Consider the following 27,428-nt stretch of genomic DNA (forward strand, 5'->3'; position numbering starts at 1 on the left):
TTGTGACTGTCAGTGCCCAGGACTAGATCAAAATTTATGAGTGAATTAACAGGATACTGCATTAGCATCCAAATGAATTACTGCCTCCCACGGCTCCCGGTGCAAGCTGCTCTGAACACATCCACCCTGGGACTACATGCAAACACACAGGAACTCTCACAGAACTAAACAGCCAACCCCCTCCCCCAGCACGTTTCTGGACTGCATAAAAACCCTGGCCATACTTTGGGCATAGATTTCATCACCTGTGGATTGTATTCAACCTGCCACACTTCGAGCCTCCACCCAACCTTTTCTTTTTTACAGGTTTGTTTTTTTTATATATGGAGATATACCTATCTCATAGAACTGGAAGGGACCCCGAAAGTCATCGAGTCCAGCCCCCTGCCTTCACTAGCAGGACCAAGTACTGATTTTTTGCCCCCGATCCCTAAGTGGGCCCCTCAAGGATTGAACTCACAACCCTGGGTTTAGCAGGCCAATGCTCAAACCACTGAGCTATCGCTCCCCCCACTGTCCTGGCTGACCAGGCTGTTGTGAAGCTCTTAACGTTGTGCAATGCCTGATTTGTATGGCATGGCATTCTGAAAAGCAATATAAAGTTCTTACTTTTAACACCCCAGCACATCTCTGTAAGAATTTCCAGTAAAAAGTTAATTTTAAATGCTTGTTTTGCTGTTGTTTGCACTTCTCAGTCTCCATTTTGAATTCCACCTTGTGGTTTGGGAGGCGGAGGGGCGATGCCAATGTACTGCCCTGCAGTCCGCCATTAGGAGATACGTGCTGCTGCCCACGGCTTGTAATACATTTTTCATTTGGGTCATAAACTGGAAATCCTTCCGACCCCCTATATTAATAACAACAAAGATGGTGCCAGAAACTTACCAGGCTGAGGGGTTCCTTCTGCCTCTTATGTTTCTGCTGCCAGTTCCACAGCTGGCTCTTTCTCGGGGTGGGGGAGGCATCAAAAAGCTCCTCCGAGTAGGGATCCAGAATGTGCTGCCGCTACTCTGGCAGCAAAGCCTCCTTGGGGACCAGTTTGAGCATAAGAGTCACTTTGGCAGCCTCATCTGGCACTTGCTGGCTCCTCTCCAGTCCTAGAGTGGATTTAGGGATGAGAAGGTCACTGTCCCGGCTGACCAGGCTGTTGTGAAGCACTGGTGGCTCAGTGCTCAGCACAGTATCCAGCACCCGGTCAAACTCCTTCAAAAAGGGGCAGGATGATGGCAAATTCCTGTTGTTCTTGTTCTGCTTAATCCGCTGCCTGCACTGGTCCAGTGAATCCCCAATGCTGCAAGCTTCTTTCATATTTCCTGGTACTGTATGTGTCGTCATCCTTGGAACTCTTGCTAAAGTCACTCTTTGCTTGCCTCGCACCGGAGATTAACCAAAATCTGGCTGCGCTTCTCTGACCAGCTAGCAACACGATTGGCAAAGAACTTCTTCGTGTCGGTGGCCATTACAAATGACGGAGAAGATTCCCTATGCTTGCAGCTCAGCAGACAGAATAAAATGGAACTGTTAAATGCAGAGCAGCTGTACTTGAACCAAGGGGTGGCTTCCCTTTCCCTTTGTGTTGATTAAGAAGACCATCCTACGGGATTGTGAGATAGAAGTTTTCAGACTCACAGGACCAGAGTCTGGGGGGCCTGGGCCTGATCTGCATCGATACTGCAATAGATGGAGTTTGGAGCCAAGTCAAACCCTCCACACTGCAGGGTCCTGAGACCTGGGCCCAGCCCTGAGTCAGACAGAATTGTGTACAGCTGGAAGCGGGGTTTGGGCTTAAGCGTGCGTCCGAGCCTGGGCTTTCATTGCAATGTAGACATACGGTAGAGCCTGATTTTTCAGAAGTGTCGATGACTTGCAAGTGCTATTATCTTCAGTCGGAGTTGTGGGTGCTTAGCACTTCTGAAAATTGGGCCCTTTGAAATTAAAGTTGCTCACTTAAAAACTAAGGGAATCAAAAATTAATGGACACTTGAGGATGTAGGCCTTAATTTATCTGTATCTGTTTCCCCATCTGTATAATATAAATGAGACTTATTTATATCTACCTCACACAAGAATGGTAGTTAGAATTAGTTATTATTTGCTGTGTTGTTGTAGCTGTGTGGATCCCAGGGTATTAAAGAGACAAAATGGGTGAGATAATATCTTTTATTGGTGAAAGAGACAAGCTTTCAAGCAGCATTGATCTCAGATTTGAAGAGCTCTGTGCAGCTCGAAAGCTTGTCTCTTTCACCAACAGAAGTTGGTCCAATAAAAGATATTACCTCACCCACCTTGTTTCTCCAGAATTAATTATTGTTTATAGAGCACATTGAAAATGTAAAATGATGTATAAGTGGCAAGTGTGTAGTAGCAGAAGCTGAAGCAGCATGGTCTCATGAGCAATTTTAAAAACCTTTAATCCCCATCCCAGGTTTTACTCTGCAGAAGTATTAGTATTCTCTAAGCAGCAGGTCTTAAAAGGCATGCTTATTTACTGAGTGGGTGTGTGATTCTTTTTGAAATTCCTGTGGTCTCTTGCTATATGTTGTATTTGCAAAAAGAAAGCCGTTTGTTCTTTCATTTGTGCACCACATTTTGCACCAGTTAAAACAGACGTTTGAAGAAACATGTTCCAGTCCAAAAATGACTGCTCTATGGCCCCTTCTCCCCATTGATGCACAAACAACAGTGTGCAAAATATTTCTTGAATATTGAAGTCTTATCAAGCAGCCTAATCCAGTGCCCACTGAAATCAGTAGAAGAATTCCCATTGACTTCAGTGGCCATTGGATTCAGTCCCTAATTAATATAGGTCTGTAAGTCAGGACACCTGGATCCTTTTCCCGGCTCTGTCAATAACTTGTTGTGTGAGCTATGTAAACTTCTATATGCCTCAGTTTCACCATCTGTAAAATTGATATAATACTTATCTTTACATGTTTGAGCTTTATTTTATTAATGCTTTGTAAAGCGTTTTTGAGATATCTGGATACAAGGTTCCCATGTAATTATTATGTCAAGCTGCTAATGCTAGACCCCCTCTGCAGTTTGATTTATGATTGAGTCTGTTGACATATCTTCTGTGATAATATCTGTGGAAAGATTTGTGTATATGGTCAGCTTTAAATAAACCTGTTTCTCCAATTGTGGAAATGGTGAAAAGGTATTTTAGAGTAACATCTAGCATTTTACTTAATTCAAAGAGAGAGAAAATGATTTGAATGCCTAATATAGGGACATAAAACTTATAATGCTTTATCATTCTTGGCAGGCTTTTGAAATATCCTGACCCATTTCATAAGTGGATATTTTTGTTATTGATTGCTTTAACCTATAACTGCATTTCAATAAACTACATATTATTACCTGTAATGGGATTTGATGTTCGTCTGTTCGAGGTGCAAAGCAATTATTGCTTGCTGGTATTTTCTGTACATGTTTCCATAGGGCTAACCAGACATTTGAATTTTGCTACTGTATATTATCTTTTGTTTACTAGGAATGATGTTTCCAACATTTAGTGACATTCATTTGGCTCCTTTTTCCGATGAGCAGCTCTACATGGAACACTACTCCAGAGCCAATTTTTGGTAATGATTGTTATGTTTTTTAAAAAAAAATTTTGCTTGGAGACTCAGTAAAGGTTTTAAAATGAAACTCATTCTTGTAATCTGAATGAAGTGAAGCAAAGCACATGGCAGAAAATCCTTCTAATTCTCCATGCTCGCTTCCTTTAACCTGGTCCGCAGCTATGCTGTGTGAGCCTATCCGATCTAGCAAGAGGAGCAGGGTCTGGCTAGGTCAGAGCTGGGATGGGAAACCACGTCCACTGAGCTTTCAAGTGCTGCAGAAAAAGATGTTTATGAATCCATAGTTAGTAGTTGCACCTCTGTGTCAGTAATAAGCCATTGCCCCAGGATGGTGCTTGAGGGGCGTTGAACAACTCAGGCTCCTGACCATACACAGATGTCAAAGATCCAGTGGCGTTTTTCATAGAGACAAGGTATTGACTTCCATATCCTGGTCAAATTCTAAGTCAGTAATTACATTCTGTCTACCTAAATTCCTCCTGCAACTTCAGCTAGAAACAATGGTCTTCACTTCTTGCCCTAAATTGTTGTTAATGCTGGGGTGCACTGTTAAACAGGTGCTGTGAAGTCATCACCTGCTGATTTACACCACTTGAGAATGTGGCCTTTATCCTTTCTTTAGGTTTGTCAGGCCATCCTGTAGAATTCCATAATAGGCACATAGTTCTTCTATGAAACTCCATAGGATGGTTCAAAAAGCCTATGGAGAGACTATTGTTCTCTATTTATATTATCTTGGTCTCTGTTAAAATTCTATAAGACGTTTTTATAATGTACCATGTGGTACTGGCCAACATCACAGACAGGATAGTGAATTAGGTGGACCAGCTGTCTGATCTGGTATGGCAACTTTTATGCTTATATGAAAACTCTCCACCTGCTTTAGAGACAACAGTGTTGCTTGTCAATGTTTCTCTTCAATGTAGCAGTCTAATTCTCCGTGTCCAGAACACTCTATTTTAGTTGAAAATGTAGGGCCAGAATCTGCCCTCAGTTACATTGGTTTAAATCTAGAAGTTCTACAGACTTGCATCAGTGTAACTCAGAATAGGGTCTAGTTTGAAATGTTATATGTGAGAAAATTGTAACTGTTTTTATGTATCTAGAGTCTAGAAAAAATAGAAACAACTTCAGGTGGGCTTTTCATAGATTCCAAAACAACCATTGTGACCATCCTGTATAACACAGGCTACAGAACTCTGCCAGAATAATTCCTTTCGAACTACAGCATGTCTCTTTTTTTTTTTTTTTTTTAAATCTTGATTTAAAAATTGTCAGTGTTGGAGAATCCACCATGACCCTTGATAAATTGTTCCAGTAGTTAATTACCCTCACTGTTAGAAAAAAATTAGGCCTTATTTCCCATCTGAATTTTGTCTAGCTTCAGCTTCCAGCCATTGGATCTTGTTATACCTTTGTCTACTAGACTGAAGAGACCATTATCAAATAATTGGTCCCCATGTAGGAAGTTATAGACTATGATCAAGTCAACCTTTAACCATCTCTTTGCTAAGATAAAGAGATTGAGCTCTTCGGTCTATCACTAAAAGGCATGTTTTCTAATTCTTTAAATCATTTTCATTGCTCTTCTCTGACCCCTCTCCAGTTTATCAACATCCTTCTTGAATGGTGGGCATCAGCATTGGACAGAGTATTCCAACAGCAGTCATACCAGTGCCAAATACACAGTTAAACTAACCTCTCTTTTCCTACTTGAGATTCCCCGTTTTATGCACTCATGGATTGCATTAGCTTTTTTGGCTACTGTGTCGCTCTGGGAACTTACATTCAGCTGATTATCCACCATAACCCCCAAATCTTTTTCAGGGTCACTGCTTCCCAAGATAGTCTCCTATCATGAAAGCATAGCCTAAATTTTTTGTTCCTAGATGTATACGTTTATATTTAGCTGTATTAAAATGCATATTGTTTGCTTGGGCTCCAGATCGCTTTGTATCAGTGACCTGTCCTCTTCAGTATTTATCACTCCCCCAATTTTTGTGTCATCTGCAAACTTTATCAGTGATGATTTTATGTTTTCTTCCAAGTCATTGATAAAAATGTTAAATAGGATAGGGCCGAGAACTGAGCCCTGTGGAACCCCACTAGAAATATACCTGCTTGATGAAGAATTCCCCATTTACAGTTGAGACCTATTTATTAGCCATTTTTTTAGTCCATGTAATGTGTGCCATGTTAATTTTGTGTCATTCTAGTTTTTTATTCAAAAATTTCATGTGGTACCAAGTCAAATGTTTTACAGAAGTTGAAGTATATTACATCAACTCTGTTACCTTTATTACTCAAACTTATCTAATCAAAAAAATGTTTTCAAACCATATCTATCATTTCAATTTCTCCCCACTTAATCTTTAGCTTCTGCTCTTTTTGGTTGTTCTCAAGAATACAAAAAAGATTATAATAAACTACAAATTGGGTGGAATGGGGCCCAATATTTTGTTTTTTGTTCCATGTGCCAGCTTCCTTGGGAAGCCATAGTAGAAACTAGGGGTTGATTAATAGGGGTTGTTATCGCTTAGTGAGGGAAATAGATGCTGAATTAGCAGTCTGAAGCAGAAACATAACAGCTTTTTCACAGGGCTCTACAGAACTAGATGTTATTGGCAGTATCCAAGCATTTCACTTTAAGGTTGCTTGTGATGCTTCATCTCCATCGTTAGGGAATGTAAGACTTCTATTTGACAGCCTACAAGTGGAGAATACAAATGGTGTAATGTACACACAAATATTCTGTCTGTATCTATCTTTACATATACCGTATGTATATAGTATCTGTATTAATGGCAAAAAATTCTACTTATTCTGCCATTAATTAATGCCACAAGCTCTGAACTGCTGATGTTCTGGTGACGTTATCTACATCCAGTTTCTTAACAAAAATATCCAGTCTGCATTTAAGAGCACCTGCAAAATGACATCTAGATCTAATACATACATTGTGTCCTAGAATATTGCACACTGATACAATTATTCAGGTGAATACTCAGAACAAGTCACTACAGGGTTGCTAAGAGAATGATAGAAGTGGAAGATCCTAATCGTTCAGGTCTGGAAGTCCTTCACAGATAACTGGATCTGGGAACTTAATTCACTTCCCCACCATGATCATTATTATTTGTTCGTTTATTTATTTGTTTATTATTTGTATTGCAGTAGTGAGCAGGTCAGGATTAGAACCTCATTGTGTTGGAAGCTGTACAAACATAAACTAAGAGTCTCTGCCCCAAGGAGCTTACAGTCTTTGTAACAGGATCCTTTCCCCAGTGTTTCAACAGCTCATTTCACTACCCCTTTTCTTATTTTTTGGTAAATAAACTTTGAACATATTTGCCATGTAAATGTTGGGCTAATAACACTGGATAAACTCTTACATACTTTACATGAGTTTACATGAATAATCCAATGCACCTGCAACATTGGAGTTTTTCCAGCCCTGGGAGTTTCTGGAACAGAAGTGTTCATATCCTAAGTTATCCTAAATCATGCAGTGGTCTTTCAGTGTGGATGGGTGTCCAGCGGGGATTGATCACACAAGGTATCCAGCAACTCCTGGAGTGTCTGAGCACTTCGCAGGACCAGGTGTTTAAGTGGAAAGACCAACAAATTAACTTCATTTGAACCTTGAGCAAAATGTTGAAATCCAGGTCTCTAGAGGTGAAAGTGCAGTGTTTTTATCACTGCTTCACTTATTCCCCGTAGTCTTCTCTTTGTACTAAGATATACTGATATACCTAGGCTAGGTCTACACTACAGCGGGGGTCCGACCTAAGATACGCAACTTCAGCTACGTGAATACCGTAGCTGAAGTTGCGTATTTTAGGTCGGCTTACCTAGCGGTGAGGACGCGGGAAAGTCGACCGCTGCCGCGCTGCCGCCGACTCCGCTGCCGCCTCCTGCCGAGGTGGATTTCCGGAGTCGACGGCAGAGCGATCAGGGATCGATTTTACCGCGTCTTCACTAGACGCGGTAAGCCGATCCCCGATAAACCGATTGCTACCCGCCGGATCGGCGGGTAGTGAAGACAAAGCCCTAGCACAGTCCCTGGGCACAGGGTCCCCGGCAAATTTAAGCTGTCTATCTGCTCTTTTTTAGTTGTGCCTGCTTGTGCTGTTTCGTGCTAGCCAGCACCTGTATAAGCAGAAAATTCCATGCCTCAGAACTCCCTTTTCACTTAACTCCCTGGTTTGTTTTTTAGAAAATCTGCCTGCTGTATATTTAATAATCCTTCCTATGTAGCTAATAGTGTCTGAAGGGGGTTTTGCTGCAGATCTTTCACATTCTTTGTCCCATTTGCTGTAAGCAACAAAAGAGTAAAAGAAATGGCTGGAACTGCAGTTTGAGTTGGCTCTTGTGAAAACATCAGGTCTGTGAAATGGTCCAAAAAAACCTGATCGCAGAATCCTGGTGCATGTCATATCACTAGTTACTAGGAGTATGCATAGTTTGTTTATTAGTGGAGGGAAGGAAGGATGAAATAGTTAACGCAAACACAGAATTATTACTATCCAAATCCAATAATGGCCACGATCCAGCGAGGCCCTGGCAGGATTTGTTATTTCACACTTCAAGGCTAGTTTACCCTGATGCTTGACAGATGCAAATTAACTTGTGTTGTGTGTGTCAAAATCAAGGATGGCACATTGCTGGAAAGGGTGATTGTTTGCAATGTATCTTACAAGAGGGGACCGCTCTTTCTGTTGTGAAAAGCCTTCTGAAGGTCGGTACGAAGCATAAATATACACCAGGTGGTTAAAACAGTGTGTTCTTTGCCTTTTGTGTACTTTGTGACTGCCCCCAGCTTAAATGAGAGACAGACTTTCTTCTCTAGTATCTCCAGATAATTCATTTCATTGAATGGACATTCCATTGAATAATACCGCACAGACTAAATTTTAAGGGAGCGTGGTCCAGTGTTTAATACCAACCACTGAGATGCACAGAAATTCTTATGCTCCCTCCATATGAATGGGGGAGGTTTCAATTGATTAACTGAACTTTCTGCCACAATAGATAAGAGGTTCTCTAGTTGTGCATCAGTAATCATGCTGAAAAGGGGATAGAAGATCTCCTGTGATTGGTGGCATTAGATGATCTCTTCTGCTAGGCTTACCATTAAGAAGGGAAGTACAGTACTCCCTTTAAGCATCTTTCACTTGGAAATGGGACATAGGACACAGTTCACACTGTAGCAGATTAAATAATTAAATTAATATTTTAAAGCAAAGTTAATACATCTGAAAGGGGCATTCTTAACCTGTTTTAAACATAAAAATTGTGTTTTGGAAAAAAATACAGATAATATTTAAAATATTTGTATGATGTCTTTAAAGTTAAAACAGGAATTTGAGGTTTTAAGCATTCTCCTAAGGTGTTTTCAGAGACTGCAGTAGACTTGAGACCTTGATTTTGCATCTGGATGATGATTTCACCATTAGAAATTTGCCTCGGTTGCAGACATCTTTTTGTTTATATTGCCAGAGAATTGCTGAGCTTTAATGAGTGTCTCTAGCCTTTTTCAGCTCTCCATTGGATTGATAAGAGGGTCAAACCTCAGACTCTGGGTAGTTATTGGTGGCAGGTATTTTTAATTTCAAAGGAGTTTTACAGGGGGGCTGGATTTGCTGTCAGTGAGGGCTTGGCACAGTTTGGTTAGCTGAGCATGTAACTTGTCTCTATTGTTTAAAAAAAGTCCTATTCACTTAGGGTGAGATCCTCTCACCCATTTCCCCCTTTATGCCTGGTAAAAGGGCCAGAGACATATATAGGGGCCCTAATAGCCTTCGATCCAGCTAGGGTACAATTCCCCTCAGCACAGGCACTGTGGAGACAGCCATAAGATGTCTTCAGAGGACATCCTTGAAAGCTTAGGGGGCACGGTGAGGGCTGCAGGGGTGTGTCAGGATGGGGCTGCACCCTGCAGTGCTGTAGGGTTTTTGGGCAGCACTGCAGCCAACAAGGCAGCCTAGGGAGGCTGCCATAACTTAGAATAGGCCCTCGGGGCAGTTTTCAGTTGTTCCAGAAGCCTCTCCAGTTCCTAGAGCAGCCCAGGATTGGGAGAGCACAAAGGTAGCTTAAAGCCACCTTAGGTCCCCCTCCCCCAGTCTGTGGATTCTGTGCCGTGCCAGTAAGAGGTGAAGTACGGGAGCTCTTTCCTGATGCAGAGAGGCCTCTCACCAGTTTACCTGAGGGCATCAGATTCCTCAACCTGGAAGAATGCACAAGATAGTCTAACCAGCAGTCGATTTCACTGATGCCAGGAAATAACCCGGAACGTGCATATGTGGTGTGTGGGGGTGAAGAGTGAGGTGGGGACGGAGATTATTTGAGCTCGCCACAAATTCTAGGAAGGGGTTTAAGTGTTCAGCCACACATCACATTCTGTTTGGAGACATAATTGTGCATGGGTCCTCTGGGTGTGAGAGCCCCGAGAGACTTCTTCCACTAAATATTTTACTATACATTACTGTCTCTAGGTACCAGCAGTGTTTTTATGGGGTCAATCTGTCCAGTCTCCGCAGTGCAGCGGTGGATGAGTACTTCCGACAACCTATCGTAGTAAGTATTTTCTCTCTCTCTTGCCTAACTCATCCCCTCCATGAAGTTTTGCAGTACCCTGTCTAGGAGAGCTCGAACAGTAACTGTATAGTGTCATTTGGTTTGTGTACAGAACTTTGGCTTCCAGTGACCAGTTCTGTTAGAACCAGGAGCATCCCAGTCAGAGGTTAATTACTGTATGTACTATACCTGGCTTCCTCTTTTGTCATGAATAACAGAAGTGCAGAGTTGTATGCCCCTGTGGCAGCTACTTCATATATAGTATGCCAAACTGTCATGATTGATCCTCACGGCATCCCGTCTCCTCCTTGCTTATCTACATTTACTGGTGTGAAAGTCAACAGAGAGATTGTTCAGAGGAGATGTGTTACATGCCACCCTCTTGGAGGGAAAAAAGAGGAACAGAAAGTGCAATGAGTTTATAAACCTCTACCCCGATATAACGCTGTCCTCGGGAGCCAAAAAATCTTACTGCGTTATAGGTGAAACTGCGTTATATCGAACTTGCTTTGATCCGCCAGAGTGCGCAGCCCCCCTCCCCCCCCCCCCGGAGCACTGCTTTACCATGTTATATCCGAATTCGTGTTATATCGGGTCGCGTTATATCAGGGTAGAGGTGTACTTAACGTTTTTTCTCAAGGGGAAAGGGGGCAATGCAGCCTGCAGATCGTCTAGTTTCTAGGTCATCCCCCAGAAAAGCCCAGCTATCTTTGTGGCTTACCTGCCCCTATTCCCCCCACACCCCTATGTCCTTGGCTGCACAGCTCCCTTATAACTATTTCTGTCCCCTTCACCTGCACTATAATAGTAAATGAGGTACTGGCATTGGCTTAGCCAGAAGAGATGTTAGCATACAGATGAAACAGAGTTATTGTTATGTTGGGTGAGCTCCTGAGAAGACAACTTTTCAAAGCAAAGTTGCAATCCAAAGAACTCCAGGTGACTCTGCAAAATCTCAGGCAGGTCATAGGACTGAATGCACTTGGTTTTGGCTTTGAAAATTAATACTTTTGAGCTCTCTTTACCTTAAACTGCCGCTCTGTTTCTCCAGGGATCACCACTTATGCCCACATCAGTCTGTTATGTGATCAGGACTCTGTACCCAGTTTGGGATACTATGTTTGAAAACTGTAACATCAGTACAATAAATTCAAGTGACCTAGTCTAGAGACCCAGAGTTTCCTCAGCTGCAGGCATAAGCTCAACATTAGCTGTTCGCCTCTTGTGTACCCTACTTAAAGAGGAAACCTAGCTTGTCCCTCTATCTTTCCGTTTGATTGCTCTCAAACCGTCGCCACCACTGCCCTATGTTTACAAGCTGCTGATGATTTTTTAAACAAACCTGTGTGGGTTTTGTTACAGAATTAAAAGAAAACTAGATCTTTAAAGCTCTTTAGTTTTTACAACTTTCTAGTCATTGGTTTCTCGGCTGCTTATCATTAAACCACTCATGTCTTACCATTTATAGTTTGTTTTCCTGGGTTTTAGGGATATTGGTGCCTTTCCAAAAGCATTAAACCTGTAAATTCCATGGTTTCACAGTTCTGAACAGTCCCTTCCTTGTCCACTGCATGTAAAGGTCTCTCTCTCTCCACCCAACCCTCGCGGGGTCAGAATCCTTAAAAGAGGCATTGCAGCTTTCAGCTGGAATTTGCATTATACTTTTGTTTCTCCCTTCCCTCCTCTACCATGCAAATTAAAACAAAATAAAAAAAATCAAGCTGGTAGCCAGCTTTCTATATAAAGACAACCATTATTTTTTTACATATGTTCCTATTTATTGGCTGCCTCAGAATAAGCCTCTTCAATTCTGTTCTCTCTCTTTGGCATCAGGCCTGACTCCATTTGATTGAAAAATGGCAAAAAGTAACAAAATTCGTTTTCCATTTAAATTTTGAGCTTTTCAAAAATTTGCCACCAGCCCTGGTTCAGCCCTTTGTGAGGTCTCTGCAGCTATTCAACCTAGCACTCCAACATGCACACTGTGTTGGTTATATCACGCTTTCTGGCAGTCCACTAGAGAATGAAGCTAATCTGTAGAGGTAAAGCACGTCCTATATAAGATATATATGTATATGTAAAGATGTGTGCTTGGTTTATAAGCCTTTGTTTTCTTAATTTATGCCCTTCCATTAAGATCAATAATAGAGTGTATTATTAAAAACCACACACAATTGTTAAAATGAACAAACACACACCCTGGGATGTGCCTTTTCCCCATACATACACTTCATTCCCCATTGGGACTCTAGTTTTTAAATTCAGTGTATATCACAAGCAGAGTTTGTGCTAAGATTTTAACATCAACTGGGAGTTTGTGTCCATGGAGGGTCTGGATTAGTGGATGTGCAAAAGGAGGTGGGAAAAAGATGTTTTCAATTATGGGTGTACTGACTGCTCCTAGCCTGGTTACTATTCTGCATAAATAATTTTGATTCGCATGTAGTTGTAGTTAACTCTTCATATCTCCAGAATTCTCTAATTGGTCAAACATTGTACGTGTGGTGGAGGAGGCCACATGAATTATTTGTGTGTTTGTTGATGAAAACAAAATGAAAAGTATTTTTGTATGATTTAGCAGGGTCTTTAAAAAAGTTTTGTAACATAAGTGAACTATCAAATGCATTAATTGCAGATAATAGTAATGTAAACTCCAGTAGAGTGTTTTTTAGAGACACATGTTAAAGATAATGTGTCATTAAAATAAATAAAGATATCTTCTTTTTTGTCAGATACCTAGTTTAGAAGGTGGCAAGACAAAATGATAACATTTGTGACTTTTTTCCTCAGGACACTTTCGACATCAGAATTTTGATGGCTCGGACAGTGAAGTACACTGTTAACTTTACAGAAGCTGAAGAGGAAGATTTGCATAGGTTAGTATCGATCAGTGTCATATTCTTACCCAGTTTTTTAATTATTTGTGTTTTTAGAAGAAGCTGTTGGCTCTGGCTGGAGCTGTGGTCCATGGTACATTACTTGCGTGGCTCTAGCAATGTATCAGAATTGTCACCTGCAGTGCCCTCTTACCCCCTACAACAGCAGCACATATGCAACATTGGGGGTAGTAAATTTGTTCAGTAACTGGTATTGAGGCAGCAGGATTTTCATTAATGGTAGTTTATTGGGAATGAACCTAAGAAAAGAAAAATCCCTCTAAAGGGGAGGGAAAATAATAGCTTGTGTGTTTATTTTCTTCAAGAAGAGTGACCATTCTGCAGGGTTGAGGATGACATTTACTGATATTTAGGAACATTCAGGTCCCCCAGATATGCCAAGATTCAGGCCGTTGGGGAGATTATTATTCACGACACACATCCCTATTAGATAGGGCTTCTCATCTTCAGAGCTCTCTACAGACATTCATTAATCCTCACAACCTGCCAGGGAGGGAAGTGAAAACAAGGCTTCGAAAGATTTCCTTGGGCATCAGGAGAACTTTGAAGCTAACACCGAATCTGAATGGGAAAATGTGCGGTACACAGGTTGCCACCGCTTGTGCCGAATTATGTGGTGATTTTGTTTATACAGACAGTCGCTGTGATATGCAGCCTGCTTGAGATTTGTAATAAAAATATGTATGGTTAAGAGGTTCCGTTTGAGTTCTCCTATTCCTGATCTTTTAGTTTAATTTTTGTTTTTAATATTCAGTGGAAATTATGAGACTGAATGTGTTGCCAGCTCATTCAGTATCTTAACAATGCAGAGCCTTTTGTTTGACCAGCCTTAGAAAATCACTGCAATTTTGTACTAGTTTTTATGATTATCCTGACTCGAGAATGTATTTTCTCTTTCAATAAGGTCTTTGAAAAATAGCTTTTGTACAGGAATGTTTAAGTTACTAAAGCTTGATGGTGTAGAAACAACATTCATAACAGCTCCTTTATTTTGTGCAGTACCTCCAGCACCAAGAAGAATAATGTCACTTGGATAAAATGCTGCGTGAATGAGGGGTCAGGGAAGGTAGTTGCTGTTTGGCTTTAGATTAATTAATTGTAAAAGGCATTGGTGGAGTAGCCTTTGTATATGTTTTCATTCCTGCAAAGAGAGAGAGAGAGATTGGGTCAAGCAAGTTCACTATAGAAAGACATTATCTGTATACCAGGGAGCAGTGGTTTCTCTGTAGCACTATTTGCAGGGGCCCTTTTCATCCTGGTGACAGACCAAGCCCCACTGTGCAGTCTACATACCGTGAAAGATTCCAATCCCCATTTGACTTGGTAGCATTGCCACAAACCCCCTGTCCTGCATGTCCCTCTCCTTTCTTGGAGTAACTCTCTTTAAATTATGCAGCCTAAAAAGGCTTAGCTGCACCTTATTAGCTTCCTAATGGTGCTTCTTTGGCTGCCGCCTGCCTCTAAACTTTTTGTTGAGGATTTTCACCCCAAACTTTAGACCATTGTGCAGCTTGACAGCCCCTAAGTACACAACTGGAATGAGGTGTACCCTACCAGAATGGGAGAACTTTTGGGTCTCTTTCAGGGAACACCACAGGAACTACAGACAGACACAGACTCCTACACACATCTGCCAGGCTCTTTTGGATGAAATTCAGACCTCCTATAGTTCCAGTATGAGTTGCAGTCAATTGTATTTTATGGCACAATAGCATGGTCTAGTGAGAGAGAATTGCTTCCCAGTTTCACCTGGTTAGTATGCTGGCTTGCTTCAATGAGTCTCACAGGAAATATTTAAGTATGCTACCCATACCTGCCTCTAAACTGGTGAACATCACTATTCTGATTATTACCATTCCCTCCAAGTGTTAGTTTTATGGTTCATATTCCCAGGAATGGCAGAGATTTGAGTGTAGCTACTTAGCCAGTGATATGTCATTCCCAGAAGTACTGCCTTACTTAGTGGTAATCCTGGAGGTGAAGTGAAGTAATATTCTACTGCCTGTTGGCTTAATTAGCAGCATGCTTGCCTCTGGCTCAGGAGTAAAGCTTGCAGGAAATATGACCCTAATCTAAATAGAAGTTTTTCTGCAGGAAAAGAGAGATTTTTAGTGGAGTTTTCTGTTAGTAAAATTTAAACCTTATGTTTCAGGTCAACATTAATCTCTGCATCTGCCTGCACTGCTGAGGGCCCCTTGGGACTTGTAGTTCCAGGTCTCTTTTCTATGGGACCTGCTCTTCAGCCAGACTATACATCCCATAAGGCACTACAGTCTGTCTGTTTGTGCACTGAGTTGCCATTTGCATCCTGGGAGTCCCATGGCTCAGGCAGATGCAGAGGTTAATATTGACTCAACTCAAAATGTAACATTTCAGTGGGGGAGTGATGAAATTTTTAGTTTTAATTGAAAAGCTTAAATGAAGCCATTCAACATTTTAAAAAAAAAATTCCAGAACATTTTACAATATTTTTTCAGAACAAGTTACGATATTTTGACTTTTTGTCCTTATTTGAGACGGGGGAAAAGATGTTGAATTTTCTGCAGGATGGAAATTCCATTTTTTGATCAGCTTTATTTAGAAGGTTGAGTTCAAATTCCTTACAAAAAAAATTGGACTTCTGGTCAGTGTTGACTCTGCTGTAAGAGATTTTAGAAAGGATGAGAATGCATGTCTCTTCTGTTCCACTTTCAGTGGCTGTCTTGGTGGCATGTTAAAGATCCCCAAGGAATCCACTTGTATGCCTAAAGTCAAGCACATGCTTAAATCTTTTTAAGATTGTTGCCTTTAATAGTAGGTGAAAGCCTTTCATCATATAGATTTTTAATGAAAGTTTTGAGAAGTATGGCAGTGGTTGAATTTGAAACATTATTTAAAACTACTGTACAACCGTGTTAATCATAGGGGAAAAGAAAGCGGGTACAGAGAATCTCTCTCATATGTGTATGAGCATGCACACACACATCACTTGTTTTTATTTTAAAAGTACCATGGACCATTGTAGGTGTTATATAATCCTACAAATAGCTTGCTGTCATTATTCTGGATTTATTGCTTCTGAGGAGTGAATTTCTGCAGCTGCTGTTAAAAATTTAACAGCCTTATGTTTGAAAAACCATATTTGAGCATCCCTTATATTAAAAAACAAACAACTCCCTCCCCGCACAGAAGTCTAGATTATTGTCCCAAAAATGCAGTAGCACTGGGTTAAGCTGCAGAGTGCATACAGAACAGCTAATGGCCTAACGTTACAGGTGCTGAGCACTTGAATTTTTCATTAGGATTTGCAGTTGTTCAGCGTTTCTGAAAATCAAGCTATATGTTTCTAAATGATGTAAAAGAATTATCTAGTGTAATTTTTTTAACTGATTTTATCTGGAAGGTGACAATTCAAGCACAAATTGTTGTGGTAAAGGTAGAAGTGTGGAAAACCCTACCAGACAGATTTCAGTAGAATGTTTCTGTTGGAATTTTGTCTGCACTACGTTTGTATGTTAACCTGGCAACATTCTAGTTTTCCTCCTGCAGAGTGGAAATCCCCTTCGTTTTCCAGATGATGCAGTCCGGACTAATCCATGGCCTGGCTTTTTGGTTTGACGTGGCATTTGTGGGATCACTGTATGTATTTTTTTTAATCATTCCCATGAAACATTAAATGCAGAAAAAATTGCCTCCTTATTCATGCAGGAAGGTGTGATCTTACTTTAATGTTGAACTTATCATGTTATTCCCAGTAGGTAATGCCTTCCTGAGGTAGCAACCATGGGAATGACAACACAGCACTGACATTCTTGCCTCCAGCAGTTTGTGGGTTGGGGTTGTTCCCTGTTACCTTATGTGGGGTATGTTCAGGAATTGTGATAGTTTGGGATTTTTAAGTATTTTTCTATTAGGTGCCATCCCTATGTCTTTCTGCACAAAAACAACTCCTTAATTATTGTCTTATTTGAGTGTAACTGTTCAGTGTTATGGGGAAGAACAGGAACATGTGCTTGGTCTTTCTTGCGGGGGCCAGAGGCATCTCAAGAGAGCAGCTGGGACCTGCTGTGCTTTGTGCTACTACTTAGTATTCTGGAAAGTAAGTGGTGGAACTGCACAGGGGAAAAGAAGAGTAAACTTCTCCACAGCAGAGAGAATGTCATCCTAAGTCTAACAAAAAAATCATGTCCTATGGGGGGGTGGGATTTTTCTTTCATATTAAATAACTTGATACGAGAATTGGACACATCCTCAAGAAACAAAGAATTATTACCAGACCCGGGGAAGCTAAGTCTTTAATTATTTGATTTTCTTTTTATTTTTATTGATAAATACCCTTCATCAGCCCCTGATATAAGGCTCACCGAGTAAGGATTTTTCTAATAACATTACATTCCCTTTTTTCTTTTTTTTAAAAGTAGTAGTTTACTGTAGAACTCGAATTTTACTGGCAAGCGGATTCGCAATAGAGCCTATCTTTAGCCCCATGTGGCACAAAGCAGCAGAGAAAGTTTCCAGTTATGTGGGAGCTGATTGAAGTATATCAACCAGAGAAGTCTCCATTTTGGTGTAGAATGCAGCACCCTGTCTGCTGACCAACATCGGCTGACAGGAGTGGGACTTTGATCACTGCATCAGATAACCGTTTAAATATCAAGTCATGTTTAAATTCCTGTTCTTAGTATTCAGAGATCTCAAGGGCTGGATGGAGGATATCTCACAGGCTGCCCCTATCTTCACAACCACAGTCTCCTTAGAGACTTATGGAAATCTCATTGGCCAGAGGCATGAAAGCTGGAAACAGGACATTCTCAATGGGTGGTCCTCTGCAGGGAGACTCCTTGCCACAGCATAAAGGAAAGACCACAAACTTTACTATTTTCAGGACAATCCCATCTCTTTGCCATCATTTCCCTTAATTAGATCCAAAAACAAAACAAAAAACCCAATAACAGAGGGAAGATGGGGGAGAAATGAACATCCTACTTCCTGGAAATAGAGAGAATAGAAAATACAGGGTCCTGTAGGGAGCATCTGTTTTGAATCAACATTGGCTAGGTGTGCAGATACCAGGGTTACAAACACAGTATACATCAGAATAGACACGTGAGTTGTTACATTTGAAGCCTCGCCTTCATCATGGACCAAATCCCCGGATGTTTGATTGTTCTTTGAAGGCAGATGGATATTTTAAAGTTTTAAAAACAACAATAAAAATCAAATAGGATCCCTTCAGGACCAGTCACAGTGCAAGTTTAACACACATTTCCTCTGGCTTTTTAACACAAGGAATAGTGTCCACTAACTAATAACAGTTTATGAATGAAGGAAAGAGGACTGGAGGAATAACTGAATTCCTTTAAGTATCAGAGGGGCAGCCGTGTTAGTCTGAATCTGTAAAAAGCAACAGAGGGTCCTGTGGCACCCTCATTCACCTGCACGTCCACCAATGTTATATATGCCATCATGTGCCAGCAATGCCCCTCTGCTATGTACATTGGCCAAACTGGACAGTCACTACGCAAGAGGATAAATGGACACAAGTCAGATGTCAGGAATGGCAATATACAAAAACCTGTAGGAGAACACTTCAACCTCCCTGGACACACAATAGCAGATGTAAAGGTAGCCATCTTACAGCAAAAAAACTTCAGGACCAGACTCCAAAGAGAAACTGCTGAGCTCCAGTTCATTTGCAAATTTGACACCATCATATCAGGATTAAACAAAGACTGTGAATGGCTATCCAACTACAGAAGCAGTTTCTCCTCCCTTGGTGTTCACACCTCAACTGCTAGCAGAGCACCTCACCCTCCCTGACTGAACTAACCTCGTTATCTCCATACTGATTTATACCTGCCTCTGGAGATTTCCATTACTTGCATCTGAAGAAGTGAGGTTCTTACCCACGAAAGCTTATGCTCCCAATACTTCTGTTAGTCTTAAAGGTGCCACAGGACCCTCTGTTGAATTCCTTTTTCATTCTATCTTTCCTGCTGTTCCCACTGAGACAAACTATATCAATAATAATCTTTCCAATTTTCCCTTACGGAAAAAATAAAAGGCCCTCTCCCTCTTTTTCTTTCAATATCCATTGCATGGCTTTCCAGGCAGCTGTTTTACAAAATGCTTTTTCAGTAAGAAGAAGGGGAATGGGAAGAAAGTCCCTCAAATTAGAAAAATAGCACTTATCTGACATTAGAAAGCAATAACCTCCTTCCCAGCAGGACTACATGAAGCCCAGCTGTGATGTTACTTCTGGAGGAGAAGTTGAAGGCCTAAGGGCAGCTATTGAGTACTTTTTAATTCAGTTGCTGCCTGCAAACCTGCTGAGCATGTATGCCCTGATGCATGTCTGCCCATTTCCCATCCTTCAGATGCAGGATCGAACCTTAATTGTGTGGGTCTGTCATACTAGATGTGAGAAGGGAAGAGGTATGGAGGTAAATCAGTGACACTTATAAATCAAGAATTTAGCACTTTGCACAACTGATTCATAAGTAGTTTAAAGTATATAAGTTGTGTTGCTTTCTAATAGAACAAATGAGAAGGAGCCTATGTATTGTTTTGTTGTTGTTGTTTTTTTTAGGGTAACTGTTTGGTTGTCAACTGCTCCGACGGAACCTTTAACTCACTGGTATCAAGTACGCTGCCTCCTTCAGACTCCCCTCTTTGCCAAAGAAGGGGAAACTCTCTCAGGGAAAGTCCTGTTTGTAGCGAATAAACGGTAAGTGGCAAAGCAACTCCAGGAGACGTCTCGTTGTGGTGTGCCTCTGATGCTGAGGTTCTCCAAAATGCTGCACCCATTAGGGTAGTTAGTAGTATAGAGAGGGTAGAATCAGGGATACAAATACACAGTCTAAAAAGCTGGGGAAATGGAAAAATCAAGTTGCACAGGGTCTGTTTTAGTGCTTCACATCTCTACATCCAAGACTGCAGGGTATAAATTCACCCTTCATCGTGGTGCCCAAAGGAAACACGTCTTGCCAAAATATGAAAGGCGTATTTCCATGTATCATGTGGAGGTTGGAAAAACTACTAGCTCAATGTACATCTGCCGAATGACTTGATTTATCAACCAATTTAAAGATCAGATCAGCTTTCAGTGCCTATAAGCATCTGTCTATCCACACAATCCCAAATTTAGCACAGCAAAATTGATTTTCACGGAAGGAAAAACATTGTCAGAAGCAGCGTGTTCTTTAGTTTGAAGTGCACACCTGTCCCAGTTTGTCAGTGGTTTTTGAGATATCTCATTCTGCATTCATCACCCTCATTTTTTCAATGCAACATTTTTCCTCTGCAGATTTTGAATATTTGTATTTTTTCCCTTAGTGAGTCTTGTGTTAGGGACAAGTAACGTGGAGGTGGTGCTATATCCTTGCTAATTTTCACTTCTGAAAAGGATTTCCTATGGATGCACTTTTCCCTATTTACGACACTACTCATGTATCACTGAGACACAACCTTCCCTTTTTAGTGTGGCTAGTGAAGAGGATGATTCTCTAAGGAGTACATTTTTGTCAGAACAGATTTAGTTAGCTGCATTCCTACTCTTTTGCTGTCAATGGGAGGTGAGAACTATCACCCCTGTGCTCTGCTATGAAAACATTCCCTGAAGAGACTGGTTTGCACAGCTGGTTCATTTCAATCCAGCACACCTGCGTGTATGTGTGCTTGTAACTGAAAGCAAATGTAGAAATGTGAATCATTTTGTTGTTGTTGTTTAACTCTGGATATATGCCTTATGAGTCCAGAGAGTTCTCATAAGATCAAAAGTGGTAGAAGCACTCTCAAAGCACTTCATTCACACCTGCAATAAATGCCCAATGTGGGAATTTTTCCAGTTTCCAAGTTTTTGGGTTAGGAGCTCTTCTTAAGGGAGATAAATAACACAAGTCACAATACATCCCTTTCAAAGTAAAAAGTATCAGTTACTAAATGTGTAAAGAGAGAACCAGTGTGCTGCACTAAGTGACCATACAGCTGCTACTGTAATTACATAGTAGTATAGTCTTCCTTGCAATTCTGCCTTGGCAAATGAACTATAGTAAGCTTTCTGGAAGTTCCAGTGTATCTTGGCTTTCTTTGATGGATTTTTGGCCCAGCTTCTTTAGTAGTTTTGCTGGATTAAGGATTTAAGGACAGGGTTTTATATTTATGACAAAGATTAGATGAAAGTATATGTAGAAGCAAACTTGACACTTAATAAGAACAGGAGTACTTGTGGCACTTTAGAGACTAACAAATTTATTTGAGCATAAGCTTTCGTGGGATGCATCCGAAGAAGTGGGCTGTAGCCCACGAAAGCTTATGCTCAAATAAATTTGTTAGTCTCTAAGGTGCCACAAGTACTCCTGTTCTTTTTGCGGATACAGACTAACATGGCTGCTACTCTGAAACTTGACACTTAATGAATCCTTAAAATTGATTATTTTTATCTATTTAGTGTTTTATACAGACCTGTCATTATGGTGTCTGAATGCCTGTCCACATCCACTCTGTTTATACATGTGCGTGTGATTGGCTATTTAGTGTGTGTGTGGCATATGTTCCGCAAATCAGGGTGGATAAAAATCAGTGATTTAAAAAAAAATCACATGCTTTTATTTACATTAAACACATATTTCTTTTTGAAAATTAAACCTGTTTTAAATTGACAGCCTATGTTAAGTCCAAAATTTACTATAATTTATTAAAGTCATTTAAATAATTTTTAAAAGTCTGGTGCATCAATGAGCTTCCCTCAAAATTTAATGAGTTAAAGGGTGCTTCTTTTTCAATTACATATAGAATCAGGGAGAAAACATCTTAAATTTAGAAAAAAGAACAGGAATACTTGTGGCACCTTAGAGACTAACAAATTTATTAGAGCATAAGCTTTCGTGGGCTACAACCCACTTCTTCGGATGCATATAGAGTGAAACATATATTGAGGAGATATATATACACACATACAGAGAGCATGAACAGGTGGGAGTTGTCTTACCAACTCTGAGAGGCCAATTAAGTAGGAGAAAAAAAACTTTTGAAGTGATAATCAAGATAGCTCAGTACAGACAGTTTGATAAGAAGCAAGTGTGAAAATACTTACAAGGGGAGATAGATTCAATGTTTGTAATGGCTCAGCCATTCCCAGTCCTTATTTAATCCTGAGTTGATTGTATCTAGTTTGCATATCAATTCCAGCTCAGCAGTCTCTCGTTGGAGTCTGTTTTTGAAGTTTTTCTGTTTTAAGATAGCCACCCGCAGGTCTGTCATAGAATGGCCAGACAGGTTAAAGTGTTCTCCCACTGGTTTTTGAGTATTATGATTCCTGATGTCAGATTTGTGTCCATTAATTCTTTTGCGCAGAGACTGTCCGGTTTGGCCAATGTACATGGCAGAGGGGCATTGCTGGCACATGATGGCATATATCACATTGGTAGATGTGCAGGTGAACGAGCCCCTGATGGTATGGCTGATGTGATTAGGCCCTATGATGACGTCACTTGAATAGATATGTGGACAGAGTTGGCATCGGGCTTTGTTACAAGGATAGGTTCCTGGGTCAGTGTTTTTGTTCAGTGATGTGTGGTTGCTGGTGAGTATTTGCTTTAGGTTGGGGGGTTGTCTGTAAGCGAGGACAGGTCTGTCTCCCAAGATCTATGAGAGTAAAGGATCATCTTTCAGGATAGGTTGTAGAACTTTGTCACAATACAAAAATAGAGACTGGTTGCTAAAGGGCACTGATTTCAGTTGCACAGAGAGGTGGTCTTGAAGATTGACATGACTCAAATGATACAGGACTTTATACGTTAAAAGCAACATATTGAATTGCATCAGGTAATGAAGTGGAAGCCCGTGCAGTCCATGGAGCATCAATATAATCTGTTCCATGTGGGGGAGAGCAGGCAACCACATTCTGCACTAGACAAAGTTTCAGAATGGTCTTGAAAGATACTGTCATGTACAATGCATTGTAATTATCCATTGTGGAGGTTACCAAAGCATACATGATTGGAAGGTTTTCATGCAAAAGGAAAGGTCAAACCTTCTTGCCAACCAAAATTGTATTAAGGCACCTTTGGCCACCTCTGCTCTCTGGGCAGCCAGAAGCAATCAAGGACTGCATAGAGTTCATAGATTCATAGAGTCCAAGGTTAGAAGGGACCATTGTGATCATCTAGTCTGACCTCCTGTATAACACAGGTCATAGAACTCCCCTAAAATAATTCCTAGAGCAGATATTTTAGAAAAACCTCCAATCTTGGTTTAAAAATTGTCGTGTTGGACAATCCACCACAACCCTTGGTAAATTGTTCCAATGGTGAATAGCTTTCACTGTTGCCTTTGTGACCGTGGTCGCTGGAGGGGCTATACTGAGAATGCTCAATCAGGACAAACTCCAAAGAATAAGGAAGATGATCCCCAAAACTGGTGGTTTATTCTTATAATTAGATTCACCAAGCAAGTAACAAAACAGTTTCAGTGATACCTTACTGGTCACCATAAGCTAAAATACAGTTCCCTTTAAGCAATCCAGCCTTTGGCTCCCACCCAGACAGCCCAGTCTATATATTGAGGTTTATTTAAAACCTTATTCACCATATATAAAGTTCTATCAACCCCAAGAGATCGGACACATTACCCACCAGGTCAATGAATATTTCAGATCTTACCCAAATACACGTTTTCAGCCAATTCTTATTAGCTAAATCTACGATACATTAAAAAAGAAAAGAAAGAGAGTTACTGTGGTTGAAAGATCATTATATATGTATAGATATAGATATGAATAAAGTTCTTAGGTCTGTTTCGTACAGAGATGGTGAACCTGCTGATTTGTAAAAGTCCTTCCAGAAGCAGTTCAATAGGTTATAGTCCAATAGGCAGTCTATGTGCAGAGTTTGTTCAAATTCTTTCATGAGAAATTGCGGGCTAATCTAGATTAGATGTGGAGACCTCAGTCTTGCAGCTTGAACTTCCCCTTTAACAAAGTTAAAGCAGATCTGAGATAAAACAGGATTAAGCCCTAAGCTTCCTTTATAGTTCTCTAGCAGGCTGATAGCCTCTTGACAGCAGACATCATAGCAAGGGCCTTCCCAGATGAAGAAGAGGCAGTGTATGTTGTTGCTTTAAAGCTAAACTTCTATTTCCTATGTATACACAGGTACACTAGTAGTATTAATTAACATAAGGCAATTAGCCATTCAAACTATCAAGGCATTCCATTATGGGCATAGACAATTTAAGCTGAAGACAATGTAAGTAATATTATTTCCTTCAATATCTTACATCTTTGATCTTAAAGTTAACTGAACCATCTGCATGCATAATATAGTGTAATTAAGACATGAAAAGGAATTAGCATCCACAAGCTAATCGGGTTACATTGTTAATTTCTAAGAAGATATAGGTAAACACAGACAAATACAATTAGTATCTATTCTTAATCCTCTAACAATACAGGCCTCCATGTTAACTTGTAGTCTACTTAACATGGCTTTGATAACTATCTACAAGGAATGGCCCTATTTACCATTTCAATACTTTTCTCATATGTCATTAAAAGGTTGCTTTTAGATCAACCATCTGCTAGGTGCTTAATCCTCACTGGTTCAGTGTCACAGCCTTATTTCCAGTCTGATTTAAAAAATTTCTCCTGATTTCCAGTCTGGAAACCCACTCAGTCATGGGGCAGATACCCCCCTGCCATCATTGCCACCATTTTATATCTGGTCTGTCACTGCACACAGTTGGTCTGGACTGTTCACATGGCAGCATTTCTCTCCAATCTTTCTGTTCAGCTGGGCAACATTCTGAGGGCTCAATTTACCCTAATTCTTCAAAGGAGTACAAATTTCACTCCCTGTATCAGCAAGGGCTGCTGTACCTAAGGAAGAAATTTGCCTCTGAAAGAAGACAGTGTTTGTACTGCTGCCTTCCCTTGGCGGTTCCACCAGCAGGAAGTCGCTTTAAAGCAAAGTCATGGTCCCATAAAAGCACAGGTGATAGGGGATATGCTAATTCATCTCTTGCCTCTATCTGCCCTGGTCGTACTCCCCTCTTGTCTGGTTTCACTCACTTGTGGGGCTGCACTAGTTGGCAGTTTGCCCACTAGCAAAGATGGGGTTGTGGGTAATTTATGCCACCACAACCATGTAGGGGAGGATTTCCTCTGTCCTGGGTTATACCGATGCAGCCCAGGACTGTATTAAGCCATGTATCTGATGTCCTTACTAATAGAGAGACAAGGTGGGTGAGGTAATAGCTTTTATTGGACCAACTTTTGTTGTAAGAGAGAGAAGCTTTCGAGCTTACACCACGCTCTGTGCAAGTTCAAAACCTTGACTCTCCTTCCAACAGAAGTTGGTCCAGTAAAAGATGTTACCTCACCCACCTTGTCACTCTAATATCTTGTCACTAACACAGCTACAACAACACTGTCCTCACTATTGACCAACTGGGACTGCCTCTAGCAGGCCAATCAGCATGGCTGCTGGTTCCTCCAAGTCTTCCACAGAGTCCTCTGTCTCCTGCTCAGGGCAGCAGCAGCCCTCTGTGGCAATCATTCTTTTGCATGTAGATGCAAAAATACATGCACAAGAATACAAATAGTGCACATCTTCAGAGGCAGTAGCAACTGAAAAAAAATGCCAACATCTAAAAATAATTCCTTCAATTTTGTATCTTGTCTTCAGCCTCCCACTACGGAAAAAAAAATTAAATAGTGACACACACCAGGAGAAAGAGGGTTTAAATTAAGTTGAAAAGTGGTTCATCAACTTGAATTAGTGCTGTGAACCCTAAAACTGGTTTGAGATTTGTGGAAAATAGAAACTCTGTGTGGTTCTTGATGGTTCTGTGACATGCAAACAAACCTGTAGTAATAACAATACTCAATGCAGAATGCCCAGAGCATTTCCTGGGTCTTAATGACAAGCTAGACTGGTACTGCCTAGAGACAAATAGTAAGATTTTTATTCAGAAATTTGGACACAAATTGAGCTTTTGGACTGGCCACCAACAGTGTCATCTATGGTAATGATGCACTTATCTTTACTGTTTATCTTATTTTTATGTGTAAATTCCATTTCCTATCAACAAGTCCCTACAGAAAATGCATTTCTGGGTGATTGCACTTGGGTGGCTAAAATTATTTGGCCATTTATTTTGTACTACCACTCAGTGTGGTACACTCACCAAGAAATACACTGCCTTGCATATTGTAATGATCAAATAATGATATTTACTGCATTTTTGGCGAACAAAACTCATTGCTGAATGTCAGCCTCAGTTGCAATGAATGCATATTATGTAGCTTCTTTTAGATGTTGAATCCTAAGTCATCCATGCACTTTTGTACATTTTACCCATTGGCTATGAATAAGGAATTAATTTAGTCAAGCATATATGAAATCGGAGGTATTGATCCCCTTGCTTTTTACATTTACCAAATGCTTGCAACTCAAACACTAGGTATGCTGACAATGCTGTTATTTGACTTCAGATGTTACCGATATAATTGTAGATCAGTTATGTTGTCTTTTTTGTACTTTTTATTTTTGATACAGACAGAGTTACGACATTCAGATTGTGGCTGTGGTGGACCAGACAGGCTTTAAATCTGGTAACATCCTTGATTTAAAGAATCCATTTTTTAGGTAAGAAATGTTCTTGGCTAAAATACATCATCATTATTAATATAGTAAAATATAGGGATGGGGAGATCTTGTCTCAGAAATACATCACTTTTGCTAGCTATATTTCTGATATTACAGGCTATTTATTTTTGCAGTTACTAGGGAGAGACAACTACAGGTTAGCATTTAGCCATCACTATACACTTAGCAGCAATTGTGCTTTTTTTCTTTCTGAGGAGGAAAAGGCAAGATTTAAAAAACTCTCCATTAAAACAGGTGCAACAAATTAACTTCAATGCACTCTCCGTAAATGAGGCCATAAAAATAAATATTATAGCCAACAACCCCCTCCCTCCCGACACAGATACAGAGTTCTATTGAGACTAAAAATGTCAGCACTAAAGTTGAGTCCTAATACTGTTTTTTGAGACCAGGAACACAACTAACAAACAGTGGAATTTTCTTGTCTTTAATTTGAATACAGGTCTCATGGTTAGGCAGTATTACATGTACATTTTATTAAAGAATTACAAGGGAAACTATGCGCAAGCCCCTTAATCGTCCAATGCTGTGACTGAGCACAGCAAGTCTGTCACACAGAATGTGGTGATGAATTTTTTGGTGCTAATTTACGCATAGAATCAGTTGCACCTTTCAGCCACATGACTCATCGCTGTGAATCATGAGAAATCTGCAACTTCACTGAGATTAGATGCTGGTGCCAAGAACCCACCTTCCTCTATAAAAACCATGTGGAAAGAACCACC

The 27,428-nt window shown here is 40.5% G+C and overlaps 1 protein-coding gene across 1 annotated transcript in view; it reads left to right on the forward strand.

Moving 5' to 3' along the window:
* Nucleotides 1-26,686, forward strand: part of LOC135880312 (histone-arginine methyltransferase CARM1-like) — a 129,259-nt gene extending 102,573 nt beyond the window's left edge. Inside the window, exons 7-12 of the mRNA XM_065406572.1 lie at nt 3,494-3,584; nt 10,079-10,160; nt 12,951-13,036; nt 16,586-16,675; nt 19,626-19,763; nt 26,593-26,686. Coding sequence (XP_065262644.1) covers nt 3,494-3,584; nt 10,079-10,160; nt 12,951-13,036; nt 16,586-16,675; nt 19,626-19,763; nt 26,593-26,686 — 581 coding nt within the window. The remainder of the gene's footprint in view (nt 1-3,493; nt 3,585-10,078; nt 10,161-12,950; nt 13,037-16,585; nt 16,676-19,625; nt 19,764-26,592) is intronic.
* Nucleotides 26,687-27,428: the final 742 nt, after the last annotated feature.

The sequence above is a fragment of the Emys orbicularis genome, chromosome 6, assembly GCF_028017835.1.
Source record: "Emys orbicularis isolate rEmyOrb1 chromosome 6, rEmyOrb1.hap1, whole genome shotgun sequence".
Lineage (NCBI taxonomy): Eukaryota > Metazoa > Chordata > Testudines > Emydidae > Emys > Emys orbicularis.